This window comes from Argiope bruennichi, chromosome 1, assembly GCF_947563725.1.
Source record: "Argiope bruennichi chromosome 1, qqArgBrue1.1, whole genome shotgun sequence".
In the NCBI taxonomy this organism is placed as follows: Eukaryota; Metazoa; Arthropoda; class Arachnida; order Araneae; family Araneidae; genus Argiope; species Argiope bruennichi.
In genome coordinates, this window is record NC_079151.1 from 15912147 (window position 1) to 15926776 (window position 14630).

At 31.0% G+C, this 14630-nt stretch overlaps 1 protein-coding gene across 3 annotated transcripts in view; it reads left to right on the forward strand.

Moving 5' to 3' along the window:
• LOC129971884 (uncharacterized) overlaps positions 1 to 14630 on the forward strand; it is a 50411-nt gene that overhangs the window by 15219 nt on the left and 20562 nt on the right. For all 3 annotated transcript variants that reach the window (XM_056085865.1, XM_056085862.1, XM_056085873.1), the window contains exon 2: positions 13085 to 13301. In XM_056085865.1, coding sequence (XP_055941840.1) covers positions 13085 to 13301 — 217 coding nt within the window. The remainder of the gene's footprint in view (positions 1 to 13084; positions 13302 to 14630) is intronic.

Here is a 14630-nt window from a genome sequence, read left to right on the forward strand (position 1 = left end):
ATAACGATAAATAGAGTTGAATAACTTACTTTAACAATTTTTCCAATGCTTCGGATGTTTTTAAAATGTTTTTTGATTAAATTCCTATTAAAATTTGTAACTTTGTAGCGTCCATGTTCAGTTTAAATATAGAAATATAAAAGAATTTGTATGAATTAATAATAATTTCAAAGTGCAGACGATAATATTTGATAAATATTTCATTTAATGTAAAAAATAAATTTAAAAAATATATAATCCGTCAAAAAAAATCGTTCGATCGTTTTTCATACATTTCCAATAAATTAACTTTTTTCAAGAAAAGGTATTGAATTTATTTTTATTACAACATGTAGATTTTATTTTAGACAAAAGAAAGCTCGTATGAAGAAATTTTTAAAGTAAATCCTTTAATATTTAGACGATGTTTTTCTTAAAATGAAATTTCAAAAACACAAGTGTCCAAAAAAATGTGAGCCACTGTATATATAGATATTGTTATATATCTTGTAATAAATAATGTTTAAAATATTAATTTTCTATATTTTTCAAGGTATATATATATATATATATATATATATATATATATATATATATATATATATATATATATATATATATATATATATATATATATATTGTACATATTGATTTACTAATGATAGAATTTTTTGGAATATACTGTAATCTTATCAAAGTCTTTTAAAAGGATACAACTTAATGTAAAACAATAATAATCCACTTATGTATGCATCTTAATGTTTTTGAAATTCGCTTATCTCCTCTGCGATTCTGCATCCAAGGGCCACCTATAATTTTTGAAAAAAATCGCAACTTGTGTAAAAAAATTCACATTTTATGAAATTCTTTTTATCTCACATATATGTGCAAAATTGCAAACTTTAGAATTGTACTGCTTTGAAAACATGCAGAAGAAACTTTTAAAAGATTGAAGTTTTTGGATTCGATTGTGATTACAAAACAACTTGTAGTATATAAAGACTTTATCTCTTTCTTCCGTTGTCTAAATGCATTCATTTTTCAAATGTTCATATGCGTATTCATATGTTTTAATTACATTTAGTATTAGTTTTCTGTTATTGTTATACTACTTTGTTTCTTTTTTTCACTTTTACCAAAAATTTGTGTGGCAAAATTTCTAGAAAAATCAATTGTTGAAATATGTATGATTAAATAACGCTGTTCAAAAATTCTGAAAGTCGAAATTTTTTCTTTTTGGGAAACTTGAATTGGATCTATTCTACCAGAAAATGGGAGCAGAGATATATTTAAAAATCTTGTCAGCAACGAGCAAACCCAATAGTAATTTTTTTTTTTTTTTTACTAATAAATAAGCTCACATTTTGAAACTAAACTCCAGCATTTATGTCAATTTTCTTTTCTTAACTCTAATGCTTGTGAAGAGGCGTCATTACTAATTCTATATTTTATTCATGTTCAAATTTGATGTGGTCCTTAGTAGAATTATTCCAAAATACTTTTGGTATTGTTCTAAAGAAGGTAATGCTATGTTTCCATCCCTACCCTGCATTCAGAATTTCTTAAATGAAAACAAAAAAATTTTTCGTACTGAGGAAATGTCTGATCCGGACGCGATGGTTCAAGTACTTCAGGAAGTCGAGTAAAATTCCACGATGGGGAGGAATGCAAGGTCGTTCTAAAACCTACACTTAGGGAAATTGCCGAGTGGGGGGCATGGTGACGTCAGCCTTTTAATAGCTAAGCAAAATGTGCGCACATACTATCAAATTTAATGAAAGGATTAAACTTTTATATTTAAAGCAAGATTATTTTTAATCATGGTTAAAAAAAAGTTATTATTAATTATCTCGAGGCCAGTTGGAATAAAGTGAGTAAGTTGCATTTATTTTTCTGAAAAATTGTGATGATAGTTCCATTCATGAACTTTTTATTTTATGTCTTTCCTCAAGTGATTGGTTTAAGCTCTTAGAAATACGAGTTCATGATACAACGATTTGTTTTCGCTGATGGATGTATTAAAAATTTTACAGGAATCTGAAACAACGTATTAAGACAATACTTTATTCTTCCATCTTAATTTTATTTTTTAAATTTTCTCTTAATTATATAGCTACGGTAATATGTGCTCGTCTCAAGACGTGTATCTAAAGATTCAGTCACAAAAACAATGGAAGATATAAAGAAATATTAAATTAAAAAAAATTATTAAACTTAGAGAAAAAAAATCATTCAAAAATAAAATCGGTATCCCACAACTGTTTGTTTTTTAATTTTTAAGCGGTATAAAAATGTTTTATTTTTGCAATAATATGCTTTTAAGTTATTGAGAAGGAAAGTTTTTCTAATGAAAAATCTTATTAAAATTCTGAAAAGTCTTTTCTTAAGGAGCCTACAAAATTTTATATCTCTCTGACCAATAAATACTCTGCAAATAAAGTATTCTGAGCGATTTTTGCATCATACATGTAGTAGTTTACAGATAACATCTCAGTCTTTAAGCGTTATTCTATTATGAGCACTCCCAAAGTTTAAAATAATTTTCATTTATTTATTTATTTTGAAAATATCAGGATTTTACATCTCATTTTTATTATTTAAGGTTTCTTTTATTTCTAACGTTTTGAACCCCTAATAAAATATTTCGACTGGATTGTAAAAGTTGCTTATTTTAAATATCATTTTGATAAATTAAGAAAAAAAACTTGGCTTCTGAACAAATGTTATGTTTATATTCTAAGAATATATAGATCATAAATATATTTCATCTTGTTTCCCATGGTATTTTCCTTGCGTCTTTTTTAGCAATCAGAAAGTATATATCGTGCTGAAGTTTTGATATTCATTTCTTTACATTCTGGCAGACTTTTAACGTTCATTTTTATTTTTCGTATTTGCCAGCGTATTTATAAATAAATTGTGACTAGATTACAAATTATAGATTATATCTAAATCAGGTTGTGTAATTCCTGTTTCGCAATTCATTTACTAAATACATGATTCTTTAGTCCAAAATGTTTTTTTTTTCGATAATAATTTTCATTTTAATGTGTACACAATGATTACCGTATGACGGATTGCGTAATAGTTGTTATAATTTTGAATACTGCGCATTTATTCCAAACATTATTTAGCTACTACAAAATGACAAATGGATGGAAATACATTTTAATCGAATTTTAGGATATTCCTTAACGTATTTTTAATGACTTACTACTTTTGATTACGCAATAACTCTGGACAAAAGATCTTAAACAGTGACTTTCAAGCTCAAATAGGTTACTTGATATTATTTTGCAGGCCGCGAAAGTTTTCACGGCATAATCTTAAGTTCACTTCTTAAGGCAAATGGCACGTTTTCGTTAAAATTTTATTTAATTTTCTGTCCGATAGGGAATTTAGAACATATATAAAAGAAGTTTTATTTTAAATGTAAAGCAGTAGAAAAGCATTTGTTTTTAATGGAAAATAGAATATGTGTTGTGATGTAATAATTTTCAAATTCATAACCGCAAATCGGTACACTCATAAAAAAATTTTTTAAATAAAATCACACCAAAATTGGCATAATATATGAACATAGGTTTCATAATTACAGTAAACTTATTTTGATTTAAATACGCTACTAATAAAAATTTCAAAAAAAAAAAAAAAAATAAATAAATGTCGTGTAATTTGAAAATCTAAAAAAAAAAATTATTTCACATGATAAATAACTTCTAAAAATTAATATTATGGCACAGAAAAAAATAAAAATTAGTTTAACAGATGCATAAAGTTTTTAAATATTGTTGTATAAGATTTAATACAACTGTAATGAGTAGAATGTGTTTACGCGTTCCGAAATTTTAAAAAAAAAAAATGCGTTGCTTGTTTTGAGAAAAAGGCAAAAGCTCTTTCTTTCTATCATAAGAGCTCTTATTAAATTTTTTGTTAAAAATCAATTTATAAACTTTCAATTTTTCGAATCTATGCGAATTATTCAGTTCTGTAATCAGTGAAATACTCCCTGTTTAATTAGACTAAAATAAAAAATAAATTTTTTCAAAGTAAAAATGTTCTCAAATCTCTTAAAAGTGTACTTACAAAATGGCAAAATGAACTATCCTTTTAATGTTTTACTGAAGTGTTTGAAATAACTGTTTTGATTAAAGCTTCTACAGTTATTATTAATTTATTCTTTCAAACATCTTAGGTAGATGGATACTTAGTGTGATGAAAAAGGAAACAGGGGTGTGAAATTTTTTTGGATATAGATGAGCACAGTGTGGGTCACAAGATAGAAAAATTTGGAAGCCCAGCATTTCATGAATTTCATTATTTCATATAATATATGTAACTATTTTTTAGAAGGTTTAGGAAGAATTTGCCTTTTAATACAAACAGTGTATCAAATATTTATAAAAAAAAGACAAGAGAATAAAATATTTAAATTGCCACTCTTTTGATCAGACCGAAGAAGAAGAAAAAGTCCTCATATTTAGTTTTTTCACGCAAATGTAACACAGGATCACGCAAATGAAGAAAATACAATACATTTTATTTCTTAGTGAAGTATCTTACCTACACAGGTATTGCGGATGGGAAAAAGTTATGTGTTTACACGAGCTTACGAACAAAGGACGGAAAAAAAAATAGATTGCATGTCTCAACTCAAAGCGTTTGTTCTTTTTCATATCTTATCTTGATAAATAAATAAAATGAATTTTTCCCGCTGTGAACCTCTTCGGAAACCTCTACGCTGGATGTGTGCTTATTATGGAGCGACTTCTTTCTTTTTTACTTTCTCGTATAAGAAATATAGAAAAAATATTGTAATCCTCAAAAGATTCGAACTCGAGATTTTGACGAATCACCATATTCTAAACCTCCATGAGTTAGAAAAACAAATTTTTACCGTAATGTCTGTCTGCGACAAAGATAATTGAAAAAACACTTTGAGCGGGATGGATGGAATTTGATATATGATCTTGATGCCTAATTTATAGATTTCTATTAAATTTTGTGCAAAATCTATACAGAGGAGGTCTGCTTATCTGGCTGTTCGAATATAATTTAACATGATAATTACAAAAAGAAGATAGCTTGCATTAATAGAATTGAATATACTGATTTAATATCTATAGCATAATCACCTATCAAATGTTGAGCCATTCCAATAAGGTTTGACCATCTGTCAGTCTGTACTTTCAGAAATCTGTAAATGCGACAGCTCAAAAATGCAATGATGTAAATATATCAAATTTGGTATGTTCTTTTATAACCACTATTGTATTCTATGAGAAATCATGGTTGTAAAAACTATGGTTTAAAAAATCATGGTTCGGAAAAACGCATCTAAAACAAAAATTTGATTTCCGGATACTGTTAACAGAATGCCAGGGATCGATCGCCAAAAAACTCGCCAAGGATAACACAATAGATTCAAGAAAAATACCAAATTCATGCCTAATGTTAATCCACCGTAACTATTGTACGCCACTGCCAGACAAGGCGTTCTTTGCCTTACCTAAAGTCTACAATTTTTTGCGAGGGGTGGGGGAAAGCATCTTTATGAGAGAGGCAAGAGAGAAAGTTTAAGGGAGACGACTCCTAACGATTAAGCCTAATTTTTATGTTTTGCGAATATTCTATGTTGTGAAGAAGAACGATTATCTCATCAGAAATCGACAACAAAGCATAGGACGTAACTTTTTTTTGACTTAATGTAATTATATACAAAGTCGTCGAAAAAGGTTGACTTGGTATAAAAAAAAAACCCATTACTTCAAGTGCAATTTAGGAAATGTAATAACTGCCTTGGCAGAATACACAACAGCTTTTCTAATTTTTATCTAATCTAATTAATAAGTTAAATTAAATTTTATTCTGTTTCAAAATATTTATTAGTGTTGGAGGTTGTGGGCTTATTTACCTAGCATTTATCTCTAATTTCCGTAACAAATACTTTTACGGATGCAAAATTTTTGATCTTATGTATTTTAAGACCACCAAGAGCATTACACTTAACAAAAACTCAACAAGGCAAAAAATAGTAGATTTTAAAGATGTTGATTACGATGTTGCTGCAATTTCACGAAAAATTGGCAGATGGAAGACAGTTATTATTCTATTGCTCATTAAGATTGATAACCAAGATACAAAATAACGAGCAAGAAGAACTAAGAATTATTATTATTTTTTTTTTCAAAACTAGAGAAACAGACCCAGAGGCTATTTTCAAGCAACAAAATCTCATTTTGGTAAATTAAAGATGAAATGCAGTTATCTTATACCAACCAAACAGTAAGAAATGCATTGCATAAAAATTCTAATCTGTATACAGGAAGATGAAAAGGACAGAAAAGCGATATTAAATGGTATATTGATTCACATCTAGATTTTTCCTTGATACTTTTAACGACTGGCATCAACTGGAACGATTGATGTTTTCGGAAGACACACACAAAAAAAAAATGTCATTTAGGTGGATCAAATGAATAGAACATTAGTTTGAGTGTTTGAAAAAACACCATTTTTTTAAAAATCAAAACCACAGTTTGCAGGAGGTTTGGCATCATTTTGCTTCGATGAAATCGTTTTTTATCGAAAACAAAACATATTGGGTTTTAATATCAGAATACTGGTAAATTGTTTCCGGTTGCTTCTCTGACTATATCAGGAGTTTGCAAAATTCCAACAGAACAATGCATTTATGTTTGTTTTGTGCCTTATAAAAATTTGGATATAGACAAATGAAGTTATTAGTCTTCATTGGGAATCCCGGAGTTCCGATTTGAATTCAGTGGAAAACCTTTAAGTCATTCTGACTCGATATGATTACACGAATGGGCGACAGTATAAAATCGTCTCTGATTTAAAAACTGCAATTCAAAATTACTGGAACGACACAAACCCCAATAACTTCCAAAAACTGTCTGATTGTATTGACCGACAACTGATATAAATATAGAACCGTTAGAATAGTATCTTCAAACTTTCTTGCATTCTCTTTATTAAATGTGTTATCCCCCATCCCTGCATGAAAAATTGAGGACCTTGGGTAAGGCAGAAAACGCCTTGCAAGCCGGCGTCCTGGTATAGGGGTACAGCGTCTTCCCCGTGATTTGGGCGTCCCGGATTCGGGCATGGTTGCTCTTTTTCTATCTGTGGGGTGTGAGAATGTGCCCCACTGTAAAAAGGGGTTGCGCGAGCGAATGTGACGCATGAAGTAGCTAAGCCGTACTCTTGGCCCTAGTTGGTGCTACTGTAAAAACAAGAGATGCTCACTCGGCTTAAATTGCTGACAGATTTGTCAGCGGGCTTGTAAAGTGCCATAAGTAACAACAACAACAACGCCTTACACTGATGCACAATAGTTGCGATATATTAAACTTTGGCGGGAGTTTAACATTATTTTAAAATCTATTGTGTTATCCTTGGCGAGTTTTTTTGCGCTATTATGTTCTCTTGCTGGAGTGGTGTGGTGTGGTGTGGAGAGGGGGGTGTCAGCTGAGGTGTCGCCCTCGACATCTGACCGCGGTTTAAAATTACGAGATCCGTCCTAAAGCTCTAGTGTTGCTTTAAAACGGGACGTTAATATAACTAACTAAACTAAACTTGGGCTATTAATCCTCGACATTATGTTAACTATTTTCGGAAATGAAATTTTTGTTTTAGACACGTTTCCGGAACCGATTAAACCTAAAATTTGATATAGAAACTACACATCACAAAATACCAAATTTGATATACTTAAGTCAAGTTATCGTGTTTATATCCTACTGAAAGTACAAACCGACAGACGTCCAACTTCTTATATTTGGTTCAAAATTTGATAGAATGTCTACACTATAGATGTTATGCCTGCATACCGAATTTTATACATCTAGCTCCCTCCGTTTTGTAAGCCATTTGGACTTCCTCTGAATGGATTTTGCACAAAATTTGATTGAAATCTATAAATTTATGCAAAAACCGTATACCAAATTTCATCCGTCTAGCTCAAACAGTTTTTGTGTTATCTTTGTCTCAGACAGAGAGATGGACATTTTTTAAATGTGTTTTTCACATTCAGGGAAATTTAAAACGTGAAGATTCGTCAAAATCTTGAGTTTGACGAATCAAATTTTTTGACGATTCTAACATTTTCTCCCCGTTTTATATATGAGAAAGTAAAAAGGGTTCTTGCTTCATTTTCTGAAAAATGAACCATATCGCCTCTATATTTTTTATTATATTATCGACTTTATATCTTGACTTAAATGGTAATTTCCCTGATTTCTCAATATGTTACATAATGTAAGTATAGTGTTTTCTCTTAAATGCGTTTTCTCTGAAATTTCCTTATATCTTGAAGTTCCAAACATTTCATAAAAATATGTTATATTTCTGACAAACTAAAAGAAAACAACTTACTAACTGCGGTTTCAGAATCAGCAGACCTGTTTCTGCCAAATCAATCGAATCATTTTTCTGTGTAATCTGTTAAAACAAATGCAAACACGTGAAAACGTGTAGAGTTAATGCATTTATAGTTGACAATAAAGGAAAACGTAATTCCTTCTTTATTTACTCTCTTTGAAATAATGTGCTATAAAAGCAATATTCTTACAGCGAAGTGTCTTCAGTTACCTAGAAGGCTATTCCATTTTTTTATATATAAAAAAATGAGGACTAGTGAAGCCGACGAACAAATGTAAGTTTCAATGCGATTAAAGGAAATGTGATGAAATTTCATGCTGACAATATTATTTGTTATGATCATTCTATGTCAAGTTGTGTGCACTTTTCATTACCTATAGACTGCATATTTTCCCTAAAGGTTTCATTGAAATATCTCTCTTGATTCTGAGGTCTTTTTTAAATCACTCCATATTGTGAGACATGTTTCTATTGAACTTTCTTTTATACTGAAATACAGCTGAGAGGAGTACTTAATATTTTTTTAGGTTTGAAAATAGGCTCTCAGAATATATTTGTAACAAATGATCTCTAGCTATGAAATTTAAAAGATTTGTTTCCCCAGCGTTGCTGTTAATATTTTCTATTTCTGTTTAAACAATGATCTGAGGGATGTCCTAATCAAGAAATTAAATTTTGTCCAAACGATAATAAACCTTGTGAAATCTGAATTAGTATCTCATTTAATTTAAATCTTGTTTTAAAACCGTTGTCTGCTTAGTCAGTGACAGCCTCCGCTCGAAGCGTCATGATGTGCCTTACTGCTTTGACGAAATCTCTCTCTTTTTTTTACGTTTTGATGATACATTGGAAGTCAAATACAGGCTTTAGATAGAAATCTGTTAATTATTTGCGGCCAACGTGTTAATGTATTGTGAAATTTATTTTCAGCTTAATTTTAGATTACACAAGACTACGCAACATCTCATTTATGCATTTGATTACTTGTTCTTAAGACTGTTCTTAAAAGAACAACAAAAATTTTATTGCTTGTCTTGATGAGTTTTGGAAATTGTTTACGTAAGTAACAAACATAGTTTTGATATAACATATCGAAGTAAAAGATGAAAAACAATGTCGCAATATAAATAAAATTTTTAAGAAAAATCTTTTTAGTTTTACTTTCTTGTGTATTAAAATAATATAATCGTCAAAAAAATTAAAATCGAAAATTTAACGATTCTCCACTTTTTAGACTTCCCTGATTTGGAAAAACACATTTTTGGGATTATGTTTGTCTGTCTGTGACAAAGATAACTCAAAAATGCTTTGAGCTATAAGGATGAAATTCGGTATATGATCTTTACCTCAAATTTATAGATTTACATCAGTTTTTTTTTTTTTTTTTTTTTTAACATAATCCGTTCAGAGGAAGCCCGTTTGTCTGACCATTCGAATATAAGTTACAAAACGAAAAGAGAAAGATGGATAAAATTTGGTACTAATATATAACATCTATATTCTAAATATCTATCTGAAACAGTCGGCGATGAACATAAAACCGAGTCAGAGAATGATCCTCCAGTGACCTAACTGGTTGTTCTGACCCGCCGGAAGGCACATGGAAAAATTTGAATGACTGGAGCGTCGCAACAGCAGCACTGACGGGAACTGTGGTTGAGACCGAAGGGCCATCACCGGTCACGGTACAACCTTTCTCTTGAGAAGTACGATCCTTCATCGATGGGAGGAGTCAGACCCCCGCCTTTATGGGTACCCACCAGGGTGGTGAGAACCAACCACCGTGCCGGAAGCTTCTCATCCTCAATTATAAGGTGCCCACCAGGGGATATTTTCCTTCACTAAAGAGAAGTAAACATTGAATGAGAATGCTTGGAGGAAGCTGACCCTGAAATTAAATAGAAAGACAGAAGGAATAAATTGTGTGCACTTTTCTTCCGAGAAGGGTCAATCTTACAATTGATGATGCTCTGTCTAAAAGCAGATTCATTGAAAGATATATAAAGTACGACGCCAAAAGCTATAAGAAAGATATTCATGTTTGCAAATGGAATGCTCAAATTAATATAAACAGTTGAAAACGCACATTGATTGAGGAAAATGTCGGATTTTCCATCTAACTCTCGTTAGAAACCACTGCTAAAATTCTTATTTCCAATTTGCTCATTTTTATTTTATTTTATTTTGTTTTATTCCTTTCCTTTATCTTAAGGAAGTTTTCAGAAATGACCTGTGAAGTGTAGAATACTTTGCACAAATGCATTTTAAATAAGATAAATCGTGATTTCAATTCATTCATCTGTGTTTCAAGTTTCTTAAGCAAGGCCCTGTTGAATCTCCAAATGAGTATTCTTGAGACACAGCTTCCAATAACCTAACATCCTGCAGTAAAAATTAGCAAAAATTAAATTCTTCCAAAGGAATAAGACAATCAGAGGCGTATATTTTCTTTCTAATTTTAGTTGGAAAAACTGTATATTAAAAAAAAATAATTTCATGCAGCACTTGTTCTGATTGTTGACCAATTACGCATAAAGAAAATGAATCAGCCAAATAAACAAAATCTATTACCATCTTTGAGAATTCAGATTTATTTAGAAATTTTATAGTGGCAATAAAATCGTTTATTAGTCTTAATATTTAATACCCTGCCAATTAAATCGTAATGCATATAGAAAAAAAAATATATTCTGTTCAAAATACAGTTGTCTTGTTATCTAGCTTTCTATTTTAATAAGCACCGTTAATTCCGAAATCATGAATCGGTTTTATTAAAATTATATTAAGGTCTCACTTCGAAGAATTATTTTTGGTTGTTTCCATATTTTTGAATCATGATTAGGTGATGACGATGTCGTGTCCGCGTTACAGCGGAAAAGGGGGGAGCAGTAGCTTCTGCAGGTAAATACCCCTGAGCACCCAAAGGCAGACTTCTAGCTCATCTGAAGATGACACACACATTCGCTTGTACAGCCCCTTTTTATAGGGGCGCACTTTCACACACCTCACAGATAGAACACAGGAGGAAGAGCAACCAAGCCCGAACCAGGAGTCATGATCAGATAAAAAGAGTGATTCCTGCTCTCCCAAATCTTCTTTAAATCTCATCAACCAGTCGGAGAATTTTTTTACTCACTAGGCATATTTAGAGTGCACCAAACCCACATAAATAGCCAATTCCCCAATGATTTCGAAATCAGAATCCTCTTTTCTTAATCCGAAACCTTGCCAACATACTATATTGCGGTTTAAGATTTCAAATCGTAAAACGCGATCTGAAGTTTTCGCTTTCATTCGCTGGGTCGATTGTTAGATAGTATTAATTTTATTCTTTTAGGCGAGTGTCAAAGTGAGTCAGACAAGTGTCATTCGAAGGTCGTGTAGTTAGGGTTGCTGCAACCTCTTAACCGATTTGACCGCTTTGGTAATAAAAGTCGAAGTGATCTTTCGTGAATTTTCATCTGCAAATTTCCATGTGTTAATTAATCAACATTGCATTTATGTTTTACTATAAGATTCTTTTAATGTGGTATATCAATACAGAAATATTTGTTTCAATGGATAGCCAGGTGATGTCAGGTTGTTCAGATGATTTATAACTAAACAATGATTAAGCGATTCTGAAACTCATTTAACAGCTAGAGGAAACCTCTAACATGGATTGAAGCTTTTAGTAAGACGATAAGATCGACATCATCTATACGCATAGAAAAAGCTTAATATCGTGTAATTTTTTAAAACCTATTTTGTACTTCTGAATTCATTTTAGGCTCTTTTTTTATGAAAAACTTATTCTGTTCTCTTTTTATGTTTTTGAAAAAAAATATGAGTGAAAAACTAGAAGGCAATTTGTATCTCAAAAACCCCAATATGAGCATTAGAAACATTAGAAGTTGTTTCTTTTTCAATTCCCAGTGGTAATGGAAATGCAGTTAGATAAATTTATGACCACTGCAAATGGCATAAAACGGAATTTTGTTCAGTAAGAATTATCTTTTGAATTAGTTACAGTAAGATATTTTTCAGATGAGATTTTATTTTATTGTTAGCCTCCAAACATCCCAAAATTATCAACGAAAATTGGGAACAAAAATTTTTTACAAACTCTTTTCTTTCAGTTAAATGAAAAATATTTCCTACTTAAGATGACATTTTTGAAATTTTTTGAAAATTTCGTGGTTATGTTTTAATTAAAATTACCTAATTTATTTTCCCCTCATAGGATGTAAAAACCGTCTTCATGTTTGGAAATTAGAAATTGTTCAAAAACCTCTTTATCACGAATCGTTATGAAACCTACACTTAATTTTTTTCTTATCTTTCACATATAATTTTTATGGACAGGTTTTGTTATGTAGTGATACTTTTTACAATGGCATCAGTTTTCTAAATTATCGGTTAGTTCCAATGAACCAAAATATTCCATTTTACCCTAAGGTGTGTTATTTTTGTAATAATTTCAACTCTTTTTTAAAAAAAACATGAGTTTCTCAGTGACAATCCAATGTAGTGCAATCGGATTCATTTGCTGAGCAGGTGAAACCACACTCTTGTAAACGATTTCTCTGTTGTCATGCAGCGAGTGTCTGTTTTGCTTATATTTAGTAGTGGTTTCCTTTTCGCAGCTGAACGCATCACCTGCACGCGAAACAAACGATTCTTCTTTCTTTTTATGGCTGAAGTGTATTCATTCTCTTTGCAGTGGCATGGCCGAACGTCGGATTTCGGGATGGTTCGTTCTGTCGGCCGTCTTCATCGTGGCCGTCTTCGGCCTCTTCTTCACCTTCACGGAACGCAAGACGTGGCCGGAGCAGAGGACGGAACTATCCGCAGCTGACATGAGGCTGGTGCCCCCTTCCTCGACCCTCTGGTGTGAAGCTGTCGCCCTCACCTCTGATCATCCTTTCGTCGCCTATCAGGTAATTTTTAAAATACCTTGTTTGAGGAAGAACTCCATGTTTATTTGTTTCTTTGATTCTTACTTATAAAATAGACTTTTGTTCATACTTCTAACTGTGTTCATTCCAAGAACATTCAATCCATCAGAGACATTTAATTTTAAATTCATTTCGTTGCATAAATTAAAAGGAACTAGTTATTTGCAAGGGGAGCAAAGGTCTTATGGTCGAACCTTATACAAGTTAGTCCTTATACACCTTTATACATGTATACCATTACCTTGTTAACCTTTACACATGTATACCATAAGAACCTTTAAACAAGAACAAATCTTCTTACAAGTATAGAATATTCGAAAAATATATTTTTTATATTTTTTCTGCTTATCTGCATGGTGCTTTGCGATAAGGATATTTCAAAAATGCGTTGAACTACACGGATGAAATTTGGTGTATAGTCTTTACAACAAATTTATAGATTTCTATAAAATTTTGAGCAAACTCTATTCTGACAAAGTCCACCTGTCCAGCTGTTCGAGAATAATAAGAGAATATAACTTCAAAATGTAAAGGGCTAGGTGAATAAAATTTCGTACACAGCTGTAGCATTCTTTAATGTGAATTCATATGAAATTTGAAACTGAATCCGTCAAAAGTTTGACCACTTATCGACGAAACCTTTGCCAGATTATCTGTACTTTGAGAAGCATGTAAATTCAATAATTCAAAAATGCAATCATTTAAACATATCAAATTTGGTTTGTGATTTTGTGACTGCAATTGAAGTTCTGAGGCAGATTTTGATTTCAATTTGTTGGGAAAAAATGAGTCTAAAGTACACATTCGTCTTTATTAGAGAATATGTGAGAAAGTTTTGGAAAAATCGCTTTTGCTGGTTTTAATATATAGTAATAACTTGCTGTTTCTAATGGGGCAAATGTATCTTACATAATTTGATGAATGTTGTGTAAATGCAAAACCTTATATTATTTAATCGGAACTTCAAGCTGATTTTTCGTATGATAAAATTTTTATCCTAAACAACAATAACTATATTATATGTAATGCCATATATCGACAATTTTTTTTTTCTGAAAACAAGACTACAAAGAATCTAAACGAATTTAGATAAAAAGATAATTTTCTGTTTGCTGATAAACTGCTTTTTCGAGGAGGGGGGTGGCATTAGGTCATAGATGAACAAAATGTACTGTATCTACAAATAATACTTCAATCTTAAATACGATACTAGAAATTGTATTTTAACCTATTGGCATAATCATCAAATGTCATTTTATTCTGAATTAATATTGGGGGCCATCAAAATAAAAATCCTCGTTCTCCAATTTG